Raw genomic sequence first — 20547 nt, 5'->3', positions numbered from 1 at the left:
TAGGGAGGATGTATGACATGTTGCTGCATCACAGAAGGGGATTGGCGAATGACCGACAGGTCAGGGGATATAAATTCTGTCCAGGTGCAAGATCAGCCTCACTGCCAACATGAAGGTCCTCCTGCTTTTTGGATTGGTGGCTGTTGCCCTGGCTGGCACCACTCGCTTTGAGGGGTAAATTTTGAATCTTTGTTAAAGCAAAAGATAATTCATTTCACTCACTTTTGTGAAACACTGTGGCTGTAAAGATCAAATATGCAGTGCTGATGATGAATTTGTATTCCACTATGGACTGGTGCAAGCACAGTGATATAATGTGACTCATCACCTGCTCACTATACATCATAAAACTGTATTTGATCAATGTTAACGAGTGAACCAAATCACTACTGTATTCTTCTGTACATGTATACAGCATTCTGGTTCAATTTAGTTACCTCCCATCAATTTAAACTACGTAAATGTCAATTTGTGATTTGTGCACATTACTAAACTACGCAAGCTAAAAGAGACCCTTCAACTTATTTATGGTAGTTCAGAATTGGAATTTAGAAAATAAAAGAGTTATGGGAGACATCCTCTTATAGTTTATGGAGGTAAAAATGATGCCGAAAGGTTTGATGTTTAAAAATACCACCAAGCGAATGCAACATGGCAGCACGTGAGAAGCTTACAGTTATATATAATATGTATACGTATATATTTTCTTTATGTCAGTGACTCTTTTACTGTGTAGTAAAGAGGCAGTCCTGTAATGTGAAACACATATTTTGTGTCTATTGTACTGTATTTATGATCCCTCTCTTTTTTTCACTAGCGAGAAAGTCTTCCGTCTGAAGCCTGTGCTTGATGAGCATGTGACCCTCATTAAGGAACTGGCTAAGGACATCGAGGTACCTATCTGCTTTCACACATGCCCCCACCTTAACAGTGCTATCCTCGCTCACTACAGGGGTTTCACTGGTTTGCTAATGGTGGAAGAGGCTAAATTGGGTCTACTTTTTGGAGCCACTCTGCTAATTTACTCAGTGTATGTCCAGATATGCAAATTATTTCTAACCACACCGTTTCCTTTCACAAATGCTTCGATCAAATATATCATCTGGTATTTTGACATATCATATTTCTTTCAGCTTGTCAAATAAGAGGCTGAAGTGCTGCATTTGGGATTTCATATCTGCACGTTTCAATATGCTCAAGTGTTTGACTTTGCTGCCATCTGCAGGTCGACTTCTGGAGACCCGAGAGCCCTGAGCTGGTGACTATTGACATTGATGTGGACATTCGCGTGCCTGCCATGTACCTCGATATGGTGTACACCATCCTGCAGCAGAATGACATGGAGCATGTGTAGGTCACAAGACAAAGGTCCCAAAATATAAACATATAATTGACAAGCATGAAATTAAAACATCAACATAAAACCCTGGGTTTTGTTCTTGAGTTACACACTGTTTAAATGAATCCCTCTGCAGGATCCTTATTGATGATCTGCAGACTGCTGTTGAAGCCCAGGCCCAGGGGCCCACTCCCAGAGCCCACAGCTATACCAAGTACAATAGCTGGGACAAGGTATGCTGCAAAAACATTACGTTATCATTACGTTGTGTTAGTCACAATCTCAACCCTGATTGGACTGTTATTATTGTTTCTTATTTGTCCTTCTTTTGATTTCAGATCCAGTCCTGGATCTCCTCTATTGCCTCCTCCAACAATGGCCTGATCAGTAAGCAGGTCATTGGAAACACCTACGAGGGACGCCCCATGACTGTCCTCAAGGTATTTCAGGACTTACATAATGATAAGTTTGTAAGTCATACAGTTCATACAGTTCTATCTAACACATGTTTTTTTATGATAACCTTTAACAACCACAGCTTGGTAGGAGGTCCAGCTCCACAAAGCCCGCCATCTTCATGGACTGTGGTATCCACGCCAGAGAGTGGATCTCTCCTGCTTTCTGCCAGTGGTTTGTTAAGGAGGTAAGGAGGATACCTGGATAGGCATGGCAAGCATTTATACAAAGACTTCCACAGATTACAGCACTGATCTTATTTTTATTTTTGCAATCTCCCGCAGGCTCTGTCTACCTATGGCCAGGACTCTCAGATGACCAGCCTGCTCAACGAGATGGATGTTTTTGTCCTGCCTGTCTTTAACATTGATGGCTACGACTACACCCACAAGAGCGTATGTTACAATTTCAAGCCTAAACCTAATAGAGACCATTCTGTTTATTTTTGTTATCTTAAAGAATTTGTTGATTTGTTAAATGGATGCCTGACATGTGTATTTTATCCACTTGGGAACTTTAGAACAGGATGTGGAGGAAAACTCGCTCCAGGAAATCTGGTTCCAGCTGCATTGGAACTGATCCCAACAGGAACTTCAACGCTGGCTGGTGCAGTAAGTCAAACATATACAAAGCTATATCTTACAGGGGTACTCCAGAGAATTAATAGTGCACTTCCATAAAGTTGGGATGCTTGTGAGAAACAGGTTTAAAAATCTGCGACTTCTAGTTCCCAACATGAGTCATTCCACAAAAAGCTTGAATCCTACATTTACCAAAATGCAAATTGGTAGCATCTTTCATTAAATCCTTCCATCCTGGTAAACTCACGCATGTTTGAAACTCCACCCCTCTGGTTTATAACACATGCTTCCTTTTATAAATATTTGGTCTCAATCAGATACTGCATTTAAAGAAGTAAAGAAAATTTAACACAATGTTATTTTCATTTTAATTTCAGCCACTGGAGCCTCCAGCAACCCCTGCAGCGACACCTTCTGTGGATACAGTCCTGAGTCTGAGATCGAGGTCAAGAATGTTGCTAACTTCATCCGTAGGAACAAGTCCATCATCAAGGCCTACATCACCGTCCACTCCTACTCTCAGCTGCTGCTCTTCCCCTACTCCTACACCTTTGAGCTGGCCGCAACCCACAGTGAGCTGGTGAGTCTTCATTATCTGCCACAAATGACGAATTGTACGTACAGCTGAAAAAAGATAGTGACTATGTTAACTAATATACTTGCTCGGTCATAGTCATTATAGAATTGTTCATCATGGCAGTGTCACATGCATCAGTGTAGTGCACAACTATATACAGCCTTCCTGGAAATATTTTCATTCGTAATACAATACCAACAGACTTACTGCACCAGACATGTCAGAGACGTATCAAAGGTAAAAGTGACCTCACTATAAGAATTTGGAAATCTCTGTAAAATCTCAATTCACAAAATATCAGCAAATCAAAAGATATGGTATTATATAATATGAATACAATATAAACTTAATGTAATACCTCTGAAGGTGTTTCCAAAAGCAAGAATTCAACCAAGTCCCATTATGTCTCTTATCTAAAGAACACACTTAACTGCTGCAAATCATTTACTCCCTCATATGCATCATTCTCATGGCTCTTTTACCTCTCACTGGGGTGTCCGAGGGCTGCATAGTTAACACTCACACCCCTGCTCCAGCTCTCACACTAACTGAGGCAGATCACATGTCTCTGCCTCTCTATTATTCACTTGTAATTTAAGCGCTCTTCTGACACTTCACAGAACAAAAGAACTCTGGGGATCCATCATAACTCATCTGTCCATCCAGAAATATCATTTCCTGCTTGTGAATTTCTCTCGAGGTTTCATTTCCTGCCGGAACTCACTGAAGCTTTATTACTATGTGATGTAATATCAGTAAAAATGTTTTGTTTGAACTGGAAGAAATGGATGGTGGATGCTTCTGGGGAAAAAAAACATATATTTACCATTCTTGCTACCAGCTGTATTTTAATAGTTGTTTGGTTGTGTATGATATTGTTCTTTTTTTCAGGCAATCTTTTCCCTTTTTTTTTAAGAATTAATAACATAATCTTCCACTTATACACCAGAAGTTGAATTGATAAACAATACATTTTACTGTCACTCAATTCTTTACATTCAGGTGTTTTGCTAATACAAGTATACTTGGTCTGGTATGACCAAGTATAGTGGCTAATGGTATCTAACTTTAGATCTTGCTGTGTAACAGACATGTTTTCTGATGCTGTCAGAAGTTGTAGATTCAGGAGTATAACAGGTTCAGATTTATCAAAGTCAGCAAACTACTGATGTTTTTTTTTTAACACATCTGTTTTTTGTTTCCTTTCTGTATTGTAGCTGAAGGTTGCTGAGGGAGCTTCTGCTGCTCTGCGTAGTCTGTATGGCACCCGCTACACCAGCGGACCTGGTGCTGCAACCATCTGTAAGTACATGGGGAAATAGTGTATTGAGAGGAGGCTTGATAGTCTATTTTCGCCTCTACTATTATGCATTCTGATGTGTTTGTGATACACAAACCCTTTGTTGCCTCTAGAGGCAACAAAAATAAATGACTTATCGGGAGCCAAGGCTATTCCTTGCAAACAAAGGATTTTTTTGGCCCCCAAAAGCAGTATTTGTATGAAAACACATCCAGACTGTCCCAGGTCATCAGCATATCCCACTCTGAATAATCCCCCTCTACTTATTTGCCCTCAGACCCCGCTGCTGGAGGCTCTGACGACTGGGCCTACGACCTGGGAGTGAAATATTCCTACACCTTCGAGTTGCGTGACACTGGTCGTTATGGCTTCCTGCTGCCTGAGTCTCAGATCAAGCCCACATGTGAGGAGACCATGCTGGCCGTCAAGTACATCGCCGCCTATGTGCAGAAGAACCTCTATTAACGAGCGGAACTGCCAGGACCCCTGCCAACTCAGCTCCTCTGTACCAGCCCCCAGCCCCTCCAACCTCTCAGCCATCTCCAGTCCGTATCCATGGATACGGACACCACCCGCCATGTTTCCTCGCTGTGCTTGACAGAATGTCAAGATGAGTGCAAACAATAAAATCAATGATCCATCCCCACATGCTGAATCAATTTTTTATATCTATATGATAACATAGAGTCTGATGGACTGAGCCTTTGTCATTTGTATGAAAATATACGAAAAAACTGTGATTTATAGTGAATAAAATAATGCTAACAATTTACACCCCATCACTACTAGGCCAGAAAACATGGCTGCTGTAAATTATTATTTCTTGTAAGTTATGAGAATAATGTACTTTTAAAAAATCTTTCATGTTCCAAGAAAGCACAATGAGACACTGAAATTTAACCATGCAGTGTGTTGCCCTGAACAATTCAGTGTCCATGTACTTAAACAAGACAATGCTTCAAGGAACAAAAGGATCCACCAATTTACTATACCAGCTCCTTTGAACCCTGGTGATCCCTTTTGTTCAGCTGGCACTGTTCCAGTGGTGGAGGGTGGGCGGGCGGGGGTATCAGTTTTTAAGGATTTTAGTACAGCAGCACAGTACGTGACAACCACAGACTACTCATTGGCAGTGTATCCACTCTACCAAGCATCTGCCTGAGTGGAGAAAATAAAGGAGCCAAAGAGCAGCAGGGAATCTAACTGCACTGGCACACATTTGTGAAGCAGAGGGTAGAAAGGTAAACTTCACCGACTGCTTTTTTAAAGGAATTAAAATCTGACAAGAGATTTAAAATTTTTCATGATACGTGGTCAAGCAGTGCTTACATTTTCTTTAAAAATCATTACGGTATGAATGTTTGTAAGGAATGTTACAAATACCCATTTTGGGTGCACTTAAAGACCCTGAAAAAATTTAAATATAAAAACTGCTGAAGGCTACAGTTTATCCCTTTCCCTCAGTATGGGACCCATCTTGTATAATACTACCACACTACTTGATCTGAGAATTTATACAAGAGCTCTACTGAGACCACTAAAAATAATGCACTGTTGTGTAACACAGTAGGACCAGTGGCCTCCACAACTACCTCTGTTTGTCCTGTCACTGTCCTGCTGTAGATTATTTATTCCACAAGATGGCGACAAAATGCCAAATATACATTATGGAACATGTTGTTCCTGATGTCAGCACCTCATTACAGCATCATCGTCATCTCTACATTGTCATCATGTGTAAAGATGACACCAGGCAGGGGAGCTACATGGAAGTTGTTTGAAAGGTCAAGGCTGCACAATGATGTCCTGGGAATGTAAAACTATGTCTGACTTAAGATAAGATTTTAATTTTCTCCCTAGAGACCACATGAAATCACCATGTAACTTTACAAAACAACTACAAAAAGTATGTTGAGCGATATCAAATGCTACTTTTGCCTTTACATTTACAATGTATATTTGTAAATTTGTGAATAGTTGAACTCCCTGAACTGCTGGGGGTGTGGGGGCTCATGTTGGGAGCAGGTGGGTGTGTGGAGACCGTCACATGACGCTGCGTCTGCCTGCTGTCATACTGGTATAAATCCACCTCTGTATATTCCGTCAGTCCTTTGCTCCACGTAAAGCTGCAGTGTCTTCAAGTCCAGGCTACAAAGTAGCTTCGACTTCTTCTTCAGTCATGGCTGGTATGTAACAATTTCACATTTTAACATTTCAAACCTCGATACTGCGCAGTTGTTTTCACTGAGAAAGTACCCGCGTGCTAAAACGTGTTGTCTGAAAAGTTTTAAAAGTATAGCGGACTTTGGCAGTAGTAAATGTAGCTAATAATTTGAACATGGTCTGTCTGTGGGTATAGTTGCTTGCCCGACTCTGTCTCCCTGTTGGGCAATAATGTTTGTACAGCCTCCTTGGGTGAGCAGAGAGTTTTCCAAAGCATGCTATGTACAAGTACACAGTCTCCACCTTTGTTTTGCTGTCTATCTTTGTTACCAGCTAGCTTCATAGCGTGAAGCTGTCAGCCATGTCTGAAACGTGATTGACAGATATAAATGATAACTTTGTGGTCCACTCCAATTGTGGTAGAATACTTAGTTGAACCATGTCTAGTTGTTAAATGTATTAAAATTTAACTAGTGTAAAGCAGTATATAATCCTCTGGTGACAATTTGTAATGAATGAAATAAAAACAAGATTAAATCATTCTTTGATATATTTTTTGAACTCCTTTCAGGTCCCAAGACCTTAGTTTGAGAACCACTGTGCTTCTGTATGTCATCATTCTCCATAACGCAACTCTCACTTGCAGTATAATCTTACTGGGGATTGTCCCTCTAGTCAAAATGGAAGGGGATTCACCCTGTACTGTCACTGAGCCTGGGCTTTGGTTGAATTAATTGCTTTTTTTTTTTTTTTTTTTTTTTTTTTTTTTTTTTTTTTTTATTGTTACTTTTGTGTTTCATGCTAGGCTACTTGCATAAATACTACAGCACTGGTTGTACCAATTGAAAAAGGGGGTGTGAGGGAAAGTAGGTGTGGCGCTGTGTAGAAGCAGTGAAACAGGACAAATTTTCCTGGCAGCTCTGATGGTTAACACTGCACTAAGTACTTTTTGTTCTTTCTTTTCCAATTATTGGTGGTACAGTGCCAAGGTGTTGATATATCCATGTGGGATTCATGTTGGCCCATGTCCTACCGTCACACAGCCTCCCCAGTTGCCATGCTGATTTCATCATCTCAATTTATATGTTCTCTCACAGGCAAGTCATTGTTCAGAGACATGACTTGGCAGGTAGCTGACACATTTTCCTCCCTGCCATGAGAGGTGGTGGTACAGAGTAGGCACCACACTGCAAATAAAATTCACCTTAATGAGACATTAAATCTGGTACACAGCACTAAACTCTTATTGTTCTCGAAACAAGTGAGAAATCTAATGAGGCCAGGCCATATGGATTGTGGGAATACAGGGTTTTTAAGCAATTAAAGTGACAGTTGTCTTTAAGCTTATGGATTGATTGAAACACTAAGTTGCCTGATGTTTTAAGTTGTTTGACTTTAAAGGAACCATCCAGAACTGCTTCTACTGTTGCCTAAAGGGGGAAAAAAAGCTTTTGCTGTTATGATTCTTAATACTGCAAATAACTGACCAAATGTGAAAGCTGTGGCACCATGACAAGACATTTGCAGCGCAGATAGAAATATAGTTAAAAGACAGAAATACTATCTAACTGAAACTATTTGAAACATCAATGTCAAACTTAATGTTTCTGTGTCAGTCAGTCAAATAACAATGGCTACTTGTCTAACTCCAGATATATCCCCATTGTGCTTTATCTCAACTGGAGCTTGCAGCTTTGCACTTACTGTGCTACTGGCATTATTGGACATAGATATTGTACTTTTTCACTAAAACCTGTTTTCTGGAGTTTGTTGAAGTATTTGACAAAATGTATGATTTTACCAAGTAAAGTAGAAGACAAAACAAATCCTAAATAAAGAAAAAGAAATTAGATGATTCACAATATAAGCAAGAGTTGTAGACAAGGTAGACCATCTTTAAACAGGACACACTTCTAAGATGGGCAAGGTCCTCTATCAAATACCTACTTTAAATAATATAGTATGCATAGATATAAGTATGCAAACAGCTGTAGTAAAGAAGTAAGCCAGATGAGCAGCAAACAAGCAACAAAAAAGTATATTGTGTTACCTCATTACAAGGTTAGATTTATCCTTGAAGTGGCTAAATTTTAATCCTGTTACTTTCCTTTACAGACCAGGCTTTTGTGACGTTGGCTACCAATGACAACTATGCTCGGGGAGCCATGGTTTTGGGCAAGTCCCTGCGCAACCACAATACATCCAAGAAGCTGGTGGTACTCATTGGTCCACAAGTGTCAGAGCCTTGCCAGTAAGATACCTAAGTGGCATTTTTGAACATTTCTGAATCACACTGGTAGCTGTCATGTCTTGTTTTCCAGCTGGATGGTTGATGGTGATTCATTTCCTAGTATTGTGAATCATTAGGTCCGTGCTGAAGAGGATCTATGATGAGGTGAGGGAGGTGGATGTGCTGGACAGTGGCGACACAGCTCACCTGGCCATGATGAAGAGGCCTGATCTGGGCTGCACCTTCACCAAACTCCACTGCTGGACCCTCACACATTACTCTAAATGTGTTTTCATGGACGCAGACACACTGGTGAGACCAACTGAGCATTTTTCATTAGAAGGAGAACTTCAAGATGCTTTACCTTTTTTTTATTGTTGCACTCTAACCATAGGCATGTGAAAATGAGTGTCTGCCTGTATTTGTTTGTCTGCATCCTAGGTTCTTTCAAATATAGATGAACTATTTGACAGAGAAGAATTGTCAGCTGCTCCTGACCCTGGGTGGCCCGACTGCTTCAACTCTGGTGTGTTTGTTTTTCATCCTTCTATGGAGACCTATGACAAACTGCTTCAGTATTGTACAGAACACGGCAGCTTTGATGGTAAGCCAGGAGGAACATACTTATCCTTTTTCATGTTAACAGCATTTTTTGTGTGTATGTTCTCTTGTTTTGTGCTGAAATGTTTGTGCTATTAGTTGTAATTTACAAAGCAGAATGTTGAACATTATGTATCTCAACTTCTCAACTGTGAGATTGCTTGCTTTTCTATTTTATTTTATTGCATTTTTAAGTTAAGTACCTTTTTTAGGGTTTTGGATTGCTAGTTGGATAAAACACTAGATTTGTAGGGCTAAAGACTAAACCATAGATTTAGACTACTCATTATAGTAATATAGCATATTTATTTAAAGAAATAGTTTGACATTTTTGGAAACTCAATTATTTGCTTTTGTTAGTGAAGAAGATTAATACTTGCAGCCTTCAGTAAAACCAAAACTTGTTGTTTTTGTACAAAGGAGACAAGATGTCACATGTTTATTAATGAGTTTTAGGGGTGCTGTTCGGTTGATCCCACCACCCCAACTGAAGTCTTCATACTAAGCTAAGATGGCTTGCAACATACTTATTATTAGTTATCCTTTGAACTTATTTATACATGTTGGTATTAGATAAAATTTATTGGTGTCTTTTACAAGTTCACCTCAAAATACACTTTTCACACGTCATTGCCAAATGCATCACAAGACAGAATTGAGTATGTCAAGAATTTCTGGTTTACCACTTAGTTGAGTTTTGATGTCAATAGTCTTTTTTCAGTCATATACAAACATTCAGGCTTTGACCAGCTTTGACTAACATTAAATTCCTGGTAACGTGATGTTAAACTGAGCTTGTTTATCTTTTGCTCTAAGTAAGGCCTTTATCGAGCCCTGTGCCCGGACACAAGGCCCTCCTGTCACAGAGAGTCTAACTCTGCTGAGTTATTCTCAGGGGCTCGCTGGGGTGGGGTGAAGGTTAAATTTGAGAGGCCCTATTTTGCACAGAGCACCGGTTGACATTCAGCAACTCTTCTCCATGGGGCACACTGTACTGTAACTGAATTGTGGTTGTCGTTTTGGCTCCATATCAGGTTTACTGAGCAGCTCTTCTCAAACCAGAGGCTGAAAAGACCATTGGTCTACATTTGTAGGGGATGTAGTCTCATATACTTCAGGTTTACCACCTTTGCCCCCCCAGAAAAAAGTTAGAGCTGTTTTATGACCATTACATAAAAAAGCTGAAATCCTAACACTTGAATCAGCCCTTGCTTTTTAAAAAAAAAAAAAAAAAAAATGGCATTCCAAAGGTATCCAGTAAACATTTTACCATGACACAGCATTCATTCATGTTAAGCTTTATTAATATCCTTTTAAACACTTGAACCTGCTCAAGTATACAATTACATCACCTCAGTTGAGCTTCACATAGTTTTTGAGATAGCTTAGAAGATAGCTCTTGTACAATGCAATGTTGAGCTAGCATTCAGCTAGCAGCTTTTACCGTAAGCAAATGTAAAACCTGAATCTGGGACTTGATAACTCTCACATACAGTAATTATTATACATTTTCATGGATAATGCATGTTTTAATAGGGGTCCTGGTTCTTTCAAGCTTTATTTTAGAGCTGCAGTATATAGAAGCTCTTATAATTGCCTGCAGAAAAATTAGAACCCAACCAATATTAGCTTGTTTTTATACTGATATCAATATCAGTAATAAAATTTTAAAAAATAGATATCTAGTATATCGGTTGAATCTAGTTTTTTAAATGTAATTTAATATAATGTTAATAATAATAATAACAATAATAATGATGATAATAGTAATATAAAGAAACTTATTTGAAAGGGATTGCTTTGGTTGGGATTTGGTTAGGGTTTGGTAAATAATTGTAACCAAGATATTATGTGCACTGATTTGGACATTTTACAGCTACTGAAATAAACTTGACCAGTGCCTCTCTTGGTGGACAAACTATGTAATGGAGACACAGTTACTAAAGTACTTCAGACATATCTTTGGTATTTCTATACTATGACTTATTGTTACTTATAGAACAACATCACTGATATATCTGTGTTTTGACAAAATCAACTTTACTCAAACTATACTTGCTAGCTTTTTTAAGTTTTCAACCAGATGTCATGGTCTTCATCTGCAAATGGAGTTGTCTTTGTTGTTGTCTCACCTGACCCAGGACCATATATGATCCATCTGTTACCACATGACTACAGTTGGGTCACATGATGACACCTCCATGACAACTGAGATATATCCAATCAGTAATGACAGTCATGAGCTGTGGTTGAAAGTCCTGAATAATGCTATTTTAATGCAAGTAATACTGTTTTTTTCAAAGTCATGAATGACCTACATGCATCACACATTACATATCTTTTGATAAGCCAAAATCAGTCTTTAATTATGACCTCAGAAATCACACAAAAAAGGAAACAGTTTTAGAATCAACAAAACTGGTTGAAAGTACTGGTGGTAGTAGTATTGGTAGTGCTGTTGGTAACTGGTAGTGAACTTTGGAAAAGCCAGGGCTTGTCCTTGGTCCTTTAGTAGCAGTGAACCTTTTTAACATTACATGACACAATGTTTTCCCTTGTGATACTGTGAAAGAGATTCCAGCAGGGAAAGTACATCAGAAAAACCAATTAGTTTGTTTAACAGTGGCCAACGCTTTCAAGTACCGACTCATTCCGTCTGCCACAAGTGTTTGTTGGCAGGAATTTTTTCCATCACAGTCACAACCCCAGACAAAGGACATTATTGTCTTAATTTTTCCAGGAAAGACTGTTCTTTGTCAGTAAAATTCATGCAATATTCAGCACAATTTTATTATTCTTATATCCAATATTCCAATTGGATGCCAGTGTCTGTATGCCTGATGGTATGCTAATGAGTAAAGCTGTCTTATTTATAGATGTGGATGGTCTTTTCATGTGTACTGGGGCGTGAGTTGAAGCTGCTTTGACCTTTAGCATTTCAGTTCTGCTCTATTATAAGGAATACATGATGTACACGTGCACCTCTCTGTCCCACTGATTATCATGGATGATACTGAAATATTGCTGGGGAAAGACAACAAGAAAATATTTTCTGTGTTTGAGCCCAGAGGCTCTAGCTCTGCATCTGTGCTTGCAGCGTTGTCTGCTGCCAAGACAAACTGGCAGAGTTGGATGCACATTCTTGCTGAGCTCTGCTCATCCCCTCAAAATGAAGATACTCAACTCCATATTAAGTTTTGAAATCCCCAGTGAAGGTTGTGGGTTTGGACAAACAGCTGCTATGAGTGTTTTTTTTTTTTTTTTTTTTTTTTGGTTTTTTTTTTTTTTTTTTTTTTTAACTACAGCAGTTTTACAGGCTGCACAGTCCTGTGCTTTTTAGGAACTACATGTGAAAGTTCCATTAACAGCCAACATCTCACTTTGTGCCAGTGTCAGTCCAGAGGCTTACTATATGGCCAGTGTGTGTAGCAATTCAGCATGGATAGTCAATTAGGTTTTGTAATGTTTTGCTTGGCCTCAAAATTCAGCGCTCTGTCTGGTCAGTTGCAGATTTGATGATGTAACAGAGGAGATGTTCACTGGAAAAAAGATTTTGTAAAGGTTCACTTCTAATCTGGTTGTATACTTTAATTATAACTGACCTACTTGACATCAAATGTATTCCTGCACCCCAAACTGTCCAGAGTTCTGTGTTTACATAATCCACCACCATGACAGGCTTGCCCCAGTTCTAAATTAGCCAAATTGAGCGAGGCCGAGTGGCTGTCCAGCCCTCATTGGGCGTCTAGGACTGGAGGCAACTCTAATGCAAACTTTAAAACAAGTTTTAATTCAGAGCGCAATGTTAATTCACATCACCAGCACAAAGAGACAAAACATTTTAAATGCTTGTGTCTAGTTGTATTATTTAAAGCTGACTAGTCATGAATAGGGCTGGGTTTTGTTTGAGAATTTTCTGTACTAGTGCAGATACAATACCTGAGTTTCAGTACTTATAGCAGAATGATGGGATACCTTCATTTGAGAAATATAAAAATGTTTATTATAAACAAACTTTTTTTAAATGTAATAAAAGAAAGCAATTAATTAAATGGTAAATGTTGACAAAACACAAGCAACTGAACTTTGATAAAATAATGATTTTAAATCAGAAACTGTTTGATCCAAGAATATGTTACATGATTCTGACTACACATTTGATGCCAGCACATGGTACTCATTAGTACTTTTTTGGTACTGACACACCATGTACCAAAAATTGAGTACAGCAAATTTACAATAAAACAATAAATATGTGAAGGTTTTTAAAAGCCAGTCAAAAATTGTTTCTATACATGCATGCTGAACCACACACGGGTTAATATAAAATGCTTGATATGAAATATCAGGTGAAAATAAAACATTCCATAGGGCTTGAATTTTGAGTGATGAGCTTTAAAGCTCCACAAATCAATATTTCCTCAGCTGTATAGAGCATTTTAGCATTCTCTGCACATTGTTTGGGAATTTCAACCTTACTGTTTTGTTTCACCCTTGCCGCTCTCATCGGCGTTGTTTTCCAGATGCAGCAGGCAGCTGTTTTCAGCCAGAAACTTCTAATATTCACTGTACGCTACCTGCACAGCACAAAACAACAGAAAGTCAAAGTTAGTGTCTGGCATGTGAAAATAGTATGCAGTCTAGCCCCTGTGTGAACAGAATGAATATTGGACTTACATTTGTAAGGAGCTCAGAAACACTACTCTTTGTTTAAAGCATGTCCCTAAGAGGCAGAACTAAATCTAATAATACTGCTTTAAGTCTTAGGGGGTGCTTCATTTTCCCGCATGTTTTGTGAAATAAATGATAAATTACGGTTGCACACTTTCCCACACTTCTAAATGCTTCTTTGCCTGTCCACATTCAGTGAATAATTGGAGTAACTTTTGAAACTATTTTCACTTCCTGTAAAATTCAGTTGTTTCTCTTTTTCAGTATTGCATTGATGTAGAAGTTACAAGACAACATGATGTATAGTCTTGCATTTGATCTGCAACTCTACTGTATCTCTTGCACGAGAGACTTTTACTACATTTATATGTTCAACTGAGGAATTTGATCATGTAACTCCATTAAGCGACAACAATTTGAAGGATGTAAGTGAACAATGCAGCCCCTGAAAGGCTTCTAGTGTAGCTGAGCTGATTTTCAATTGGAACTGAGCAGAGAAAGAAAATCTGTCTTTGTAAAATATCAGTTGAATAATTCCCCAGTATTGTGGTTGATTAGTTATTGATGAGTATATACCACTGGGTCTTTCTAGAACACACTGATATTTGATATTTTGGTATCAGTAGAGAGTAGGGTGTCTCCCAGCTTGTCAGGACTGATCTTAGTGGTGTGTTGATCAATGTCGACCAACGCAAGTAGAAAGATTTAATTAATCTGGCTGTCACAGGTGTGCAGATCATTTTACTGCACTCTCACTCAGCTTTTCCTCTTCCACTGAAGCCACCCAGTCATCCGCTAAACCTGTCAAAGCATTTCGTAAGACGCATTCGTAAGCTGAGTTGGCTGTTTACACCCCCATAGCAGGTTCTCACATCATTTCCACACTACTAATGCAAATAAATGAGGTAAAAGCATCTCTGCAGTCTAATTTGACTCTATGATGACACTTAAGTTACCTGAAGCTTTCCATTCCTGAAAAATGAGTTGAGTGAATTTTAAGATGTAGATCTTAAAGGAAGGTACTACTACTAGCTTCACTGGAGTCCTGCACAAGTACAAGCTTAAGCTGCTGTCCTATATCTAATTTAATCTATTAAGTATTTATGAAGGAAATCAAAGCTAATGTGCAATTTGTGATCAAAAGGCTTTGCAGAAGTTGTGAAAGATTATCCGATTTTATTGCTTTCAGATAAATGATTGATTTTTCTGAAACATCAGATTTGTACAAATTATTCCTGATAAGCACAGTATGTTAATATACTGTCTGAATCAGATATACTTTTCCCCCAGATTACTAAACCATTATAAACATATGTTTTTGTTTTTTTTTCCCCCCACAATCTCTGTTGCAGGAGGAGACCAAGGTGTTTTGAATGGCTTCTTCAGCAACTGGGCAACAGCTGACATATCAAAACACCTTCCCTTCATCTACAACCTCAGCAGCATAGCCATCTACACTTACCTTCCAGCATTCAAACAGTAAGTGTCTGTTTGCCAAGGTCATGTTCCTGAAAAACACTCGCACAGTAGTCAGGGCTGTGAACATTTCATTTTGGTGTTCCACAAGAAAGTTGGTTTATACTACAGCACTAGAGTCTGTCAGTGTTACTGAAATCTTGTGTATGGGATGCAAAGCCAAGATGTAAGGAGATACTCGATCACATGAATGTGTAGTCACATCGTGACATGACATTAGGTTACGAGCGAGATGAGCAGTAAGATTCCAGCGACTCTGCCCGAGCGCTTCGCAGCAGGCCTCTGGGTTGGATATCCACCCTGAGCTCCCAACAGCTGATACCAAATCCTGAAATAGAGCAGTTTATTTAAAGACCTTTTATGTTCGCCTCTAGGACTGGTCATTGTGCACTGCCTCTTAACCCCCCCCACCACCTCTGTGTATAAACCTCTCTCCACAGAAACAAACCTCATCAACAAGCTTTTAGGTTTGACATTTCCTGGCAACCAATCAGAATGACATGGGTGATAAACATGTATTTAGTTGTTGGTAGTTGTCAGCAATAGGGCTTAGAAGTCTGGCAAACACAACAAAACAAACCCCACAGGCCCAGATTCAGCTTTATTTATGTACACGTGCAGTTGGCCATTATCTGAGGGGGATTTCCTAATAGACTCTATTTAATATAATGCAGTCCAGTACCACACTAACAACAACATGAAGTCTACCCTCAGACATGTTCTGATATAAGTGTCACAAAATGACTTGTATGTGTATATATTTTATGTTATCTGTATTAAGCCAGTTTTCCAGCACTAATGTTTTCAAAGCTATTCAGAATTGCAATGTTTCATAAACCTGGCCATTGTACATCTTCTTCATTGTACCTCTTCTCATCAGCAACATTTAGACACCAATGTCCTGTTGCAAATGTTGTTTTTAATATTGCCAATTCAATACACAATAGAGGTTTCAGAAAAATTCACAACTCAAAGTAGTGACTGTCTCCTAATTATAGTTTGTTAGCACAATGACTTTTTATCCAAATAGTTCATAAAAACTTAATTTGCTAAAATGAACCATAATGAAACTTCTATAATTAAAACATTTAGGTGTCTACATCCTAATCCTCATTTACTGTATTACTCATTTCAGATATGGTGGCAATGCTAAGGTGGTCCATTTCCTAGGGAAGACCAAGCCATGGAGTTACACATTTGACCCCAAAGCCAAACAGATCACAGGGACTGTGCATGAGGCCACTACACATCCCAACTTCCTCCTGGACTGGTGGACCTTGTACTCCAGCGCTGTGGTGCCCATGCTGCATGAGCAATATGGAGACCAGCCGTTTCACTCCGGATGTGTGGAGGTAACTGAACACATGCTTTATTGGACCTGTAGCCCTGCATTTACACTGATAAATGATAGTTTATTCAAACTGAAAATAAGCGTTGGAGATTAGAAATGTTTAAAACAAATTGTGTATTTTTTGCTGGATTTGACAGCAAATTGCCATCACTTTATGATGATGCATTTACATGGCTAGATTGGAATAAATAATAGGATTACTTCACCGTATCTTAAATATGTTGTCGAATTCATACTCAAGTATACAAGTCAATGCCAAAAGTGTATCATAACCAATTTTTTTTACAGCTCACAATTTTGACCATCGACACACTCATCAAGGTTTCCTGGTTGTCCAGCTGTATAAAAAACTAAAGGATGTGTGGATTGTGAGGATTGCAATAGAAAATATGTTTTGAAAATTGGTTGTTCTGTATTTATGTAAGCACATGTATTTTGCTGTCACTTCTGTGTTATTTTTTTCTTTCACCTTCATTTACCTTTTTTTTTTTTTTTTTTTTTTTTTTTTTTTTTTTTTTTTTTTTTTTTTTTTTTTTTTGTTTTATTTAATTTTGCTCTGATTCTGGATGATATACCTATTTCCTGTCTTCCCGTTTATCTCAAAAAGTTCCAGCATAGTGAAAAGGTCACTCACACAGTGGTCACTTTTGAGAGTGAACAGGTATGGAGAAAATGATTTGTTTTTCATAGCTCAGCAGTCAGTAGCAATCTGTTGGCACCTGGTTTAATGCTATCGCTACCCTTCTTCTAAAATCAAAAGCTTCAGCGTGTGTTTGCCTTCGGCTATTAATTTGGAAAGGCTACGTATGGCGAGTTCAGTGCATCAAAAAGCAATGAGCGCAACGGATGTGTTCTCTGCAATCTGTCATTTTCTATTTTCCTTCCATGTTTCACTGTTGTGTTTTAATTTCAGGTTGTTGCGCAGGTTGAAAGCTTCTCTTCACATGAACAAGTACCCGAACCCCAGCTGTCCTCAGAACAACGGAAAGAGAAATGGGAGCAAGGTCAGGCAGACTACATGGGAATGGACTCATTTGACAATATCAAGAAAAAGCTTGATACCTTTCTCAAATAAAGAAGGAATGAAGTGGAATATCAACAGAGCACTTGCAGTTTAACAAACTCACGACAGGTCTTTCAAGAAACAGGTCGCATTTTTCCTTCCTGTTTCTCAACTAGAAATGAGTTGAGTCTCTCCCTCCACCAGCAATTCCCTCTCCACACTCCAAAGACAGAGCCATTTAAATGGGGAAATTAAGAGTTAAATTTTATCATTGGCTTTAATTGTCTGTGCAAGACTGTCATTATCCAGTGTACCACAGGTATCTGTTCTGCTCCACTGAGAGGAAAGTCAGGAAAAATTTATTATAACACGAATTCACTTTTTGGAGTTACATGGATTAAAACTTAGCATTTTTTCTTCTTAGTGCTCTTTTTGAAAAAGGTGATGGTAACAAGATTTGAACTGGGCCTTATGTAACTGTTACTAAGCATTGGAGTCACTTATATGTACATTCTTAATTTTTCCTTCTTTTTTTTTTACGATACAGTCATCTAGCAATCTTCTGAGCATTAATATTTTCTTTTCTCTGAAGTTTATTTCTCTTGCTTTTGAGCTGAACAGCCACTGTTTAACATAAATATAAAACATGTTTACAGCACCTCTAAATGCCATAGACGGTCATTTAGTTGCCATACATATAGATCCTCAGTGCCTTAGTGTCTTGCTCTCTCCACTGCCATCATCTTATCTGTTCCTGGCTAGCAGCTTTTCAATATGTGATTAGGTTTTTAACTTTCTTGCATTTTACTTGACCAGGATGTTGGCTGTACTACAAAATCTTTCATCTGGAAACATTAAAAACATGAAAAGTTGTGGATTTGCTCAAGTGTTTTTTTTTTTTTTGTTTGTTTGTTTTTTGGGAACCAATACCAATAGTATGCAGTATGCAGGTTTTAATGATTTGGAAGCATATGTTTACTGCATTTAGCAGGCATACTCTTCCAGTCCCTTCACTATATTGAATAAAGCACAATCATGTACCCAGCCAAGCCCTTCGGTTGCAGATGTTACAGTTGACACCGGGACAGCGTCTCTCCCAAGATGAGAAACAGTAGAATAGAATCATAGAGTAGAATCAGTGAGTTTGGTCAGGTGGGAAATACCCATTAAACTGACTAATGTTACCAGTATTTGTAAATGTGTTTTAAAAATAAAGCAGCTCATTTCATGACATGTCAAATTATGTGTTTAATATGATGTGTGTGCTGATCTAATAATAAGTATTCCAGCTTGATTGGGCTGCCTTATTTTACTCATTTTCAGTAAGAAAGTTTCCACACTTGTGAAATGTGTTAAAAAACTACGGGGTTTACAGCGAGAGGATTCTCTCCTGGTCATTTCCGGTTTCGCTTCAATCCCTCTCAGTCAGACCGGATTCGATCCTGTGTGTCAGAGACTTGTGGCTGTTAAAAATAGTAACGTGTATTAATGTTTAAAAAATCACTGTCCATAAAGTCCGCAATACCTCCTTATTTTGCAGTAGAATCTAACCCCTTAAAGGTGATAGTTTGACAGTGCTAGCGTTGGTTATCGCTAGTTTAATTTAGGCATTTTTGTGGTTAGCTTTGGTCTTACGGATGAACGGAGGACCGTTAACAGCTAACTATCTTAACTGTTGACAGGTTTAGTTTTTACCAAAACAAAAAATAATATAATGGTGTGAGTTAGCTGCCAGATGTGATAATAGCATTATGGAAAGCAGCACCTTAGCGCGTATTAGTTTCATTTTCAAATAACGTAATTTCGCAACCGAAATTGTTCCGTTTTCGTTCGTTTTTATCGATGTAACACGGGGGCGTGCCGTAACCCTACTGCGGGTGATGTAGACCGCTTCTCCAGGAAAGTAAACACACCATTCCGTCAAGATGGCCCCAGTCTCCGTGTTCCGTGCTACATTACTCGTGTCATTTTCAGTTTTTCTGACAGTTGTGTTGGGGTTTGGACTTCCTGCTCTACTGAACGCAGCGATGAGTATGTTGGGATTGCCGGAGACGAGTGTTACCGAGTGCATAGTTGTGATGTATTTAGTTTTTGTGTTGTGTGTTGCAACACCCCGACTTCCCAGAGGACTGGTGGAGGTAATGGAACAGCATGGACTATTATTTCCAACAGTGAACTCTTGTTCTATACATTATGTTATAACACGTGTAATAAGCATACAAATATCATAGCTTCATTTTGATATGTCATAGAGATCCCTAATGTGGACATTTAATTAGTCCAATTAACTTAGTGGGAATCCTTGACCTGAAGGAGATACGATACTGTTACACTGAATACGGCTATTCATGAGCAATATAAATGTATTACTTTACTAACGTCCTGTTAACCTCTATACACTGTGTATTATATATATAGACAATGCATACACTTTATTTTTAATAATCGTCCTATATGTTTTTAATATATGAAATCGCGGCATACATTATGTAAGCTTTTTCATCCTTCTCACATACTGTATATCTGTGTTACTCTCGGCAATGGAGGTAGATTTGTTTCAATATTATTTGTGTGAACAGATCGACAACCCGTGCGTAAATGTGCAATCTGTAAATATAAAACACCTTCGACAAATACAAAAAATGTATTTGCAAATTCACAAAAATATCTTGCAAATATGAAACGGATTTGCAAATACACAAACAAATTCCACAAGTAAAGAAATATCTGTGAATACATTCAATTAATTTACAAATTGTGAAAAACACTTGTGAATATCTTCCTAACATTTACAACTTCC

The 20547-nt window shown here is 38.5% G+C and overlaps 2 protein-coding genes across 3 annotated transcripts; both read left to right on the top strand.

Moving 5' to 3' along the window:
* Positions 1-66: 66 nt before the first annotated feature.
* Positions 67-4899, top strand: cpb1 (carboxypeptidase B1). Its single transcript, XM_022767226.1, has 11 exons — positions 67-174; positions 818-893; positions 1226-1350; positions 1476-1572; positions 1678-1779; positions 1878-1982; positions 2080-2190; positions 2316-2406; positions 2754-2956; positions 4171-4255; positions 4531-4899. The coding sequence occupies exons 1-11, from the start codon at positions 110-112 to the stop codon at positions 4716-4718; spliced, it is 1248 nt and encodes a 415-aa protein (XP_022622947.1). The 5' UTR covers positions 67-109; the 3' UTR covers positions 4719-4899.
* Positions 4900-6332: 1433 nt separating this feature from the next.
* On the top strand, positions 6333-18620 carry LOC111237852 (glycogenin-1-like). 2 transcript variants are annotated; one of them, XM_022767137.1, is made up of 8 exons: positions 6333-6439; positions 8532-8667; positions 8784-8958; positions 9088-9250; positions 15270-15396; positions 16529-16745; positions 17352-17405; positions 17658-18620. In XM_022767137.1, exons 1-8 carry the CDS (start codon positions 6433-6435, stop codon positions 17817-17819), a joined length of 1041 nt encoding a protein of 346 aa, XP_022622858.1. In that variant the 5' UTR covers positions 6333-6432; the 3' UTR covers positions 17820-18620. The 2 variants fall into 2 exon arrangements, with proteins under 2 accessions (XP_022622858.1, XP_022622859.1); XM_022767138.1 differs by lacking the exon at positions 17352-17405 and having other exon boundaries at positions 6337-6439.
* The last annotated feature ends 1927 nt before the right edge of the window (positions 18621-20547 follow it).

Source organism: Seriola dumerili, unplaced genomic scaffold (assembly GCF_002260705.1).
Source record: "Seriola dumerili isolate Sdu_G_001 unplaced genomic scaffold, Sdu_1.0 BDQW01001124.1, whole genome shotgun sequence".
In the NCBI taxonomy this organism is placed as follows: Eukaryota; Metazoa; Chordata; class Actinopteri; order Carangiformes; family Carangidae; genus Seriola; species Seriola dumerili.
Note: the sequence above shows the minus strand (reverse complement) of the source record. Positions and strands in the feature narration are given on the sequence as shown.

Bases quoted from the DNA above. Each gene is read 5' to 3' on its own strand.
- cpb1 (XM_022767226.1), top strand. From the start codon at position 110: ATGAAGGTCCTCCTGCTTTTTGGATTGGTGGCTGTTGCCCTGGCTGGC. The intron at 175-817 runs GTAAATTTTGAA...TTTTTTCACTAG, and splicing joins GGCACCACTCGCTTTGAGGG to CGAGAAAGTCTTCCGTCTGA. The intron at 1,983-2,079 runs GTAAGGAGGATA...AATCTCCCGCAG, and splicing joins GCCAGTGGTTTGTTAAGGAG to GCTCTGTCTACCTATGGCCA.
- LOC111237852 (XM_022767137.1), top strand. The intron at 8,668-8,783 runs GTAAGATACCTA...GTGAATCATTAG, and splicing joins CAAGTGTCAGAGCCTTGCCA to GTCCGTGCTGAAGAGGATCT. The intron at 16,746-17,351 runs GTAACTGAACAC...TATCTCAAAAAG, and splicing joins TTCACTCCGGATGTGTGGAG to TTCCAGCATAGTGAAAAGGT.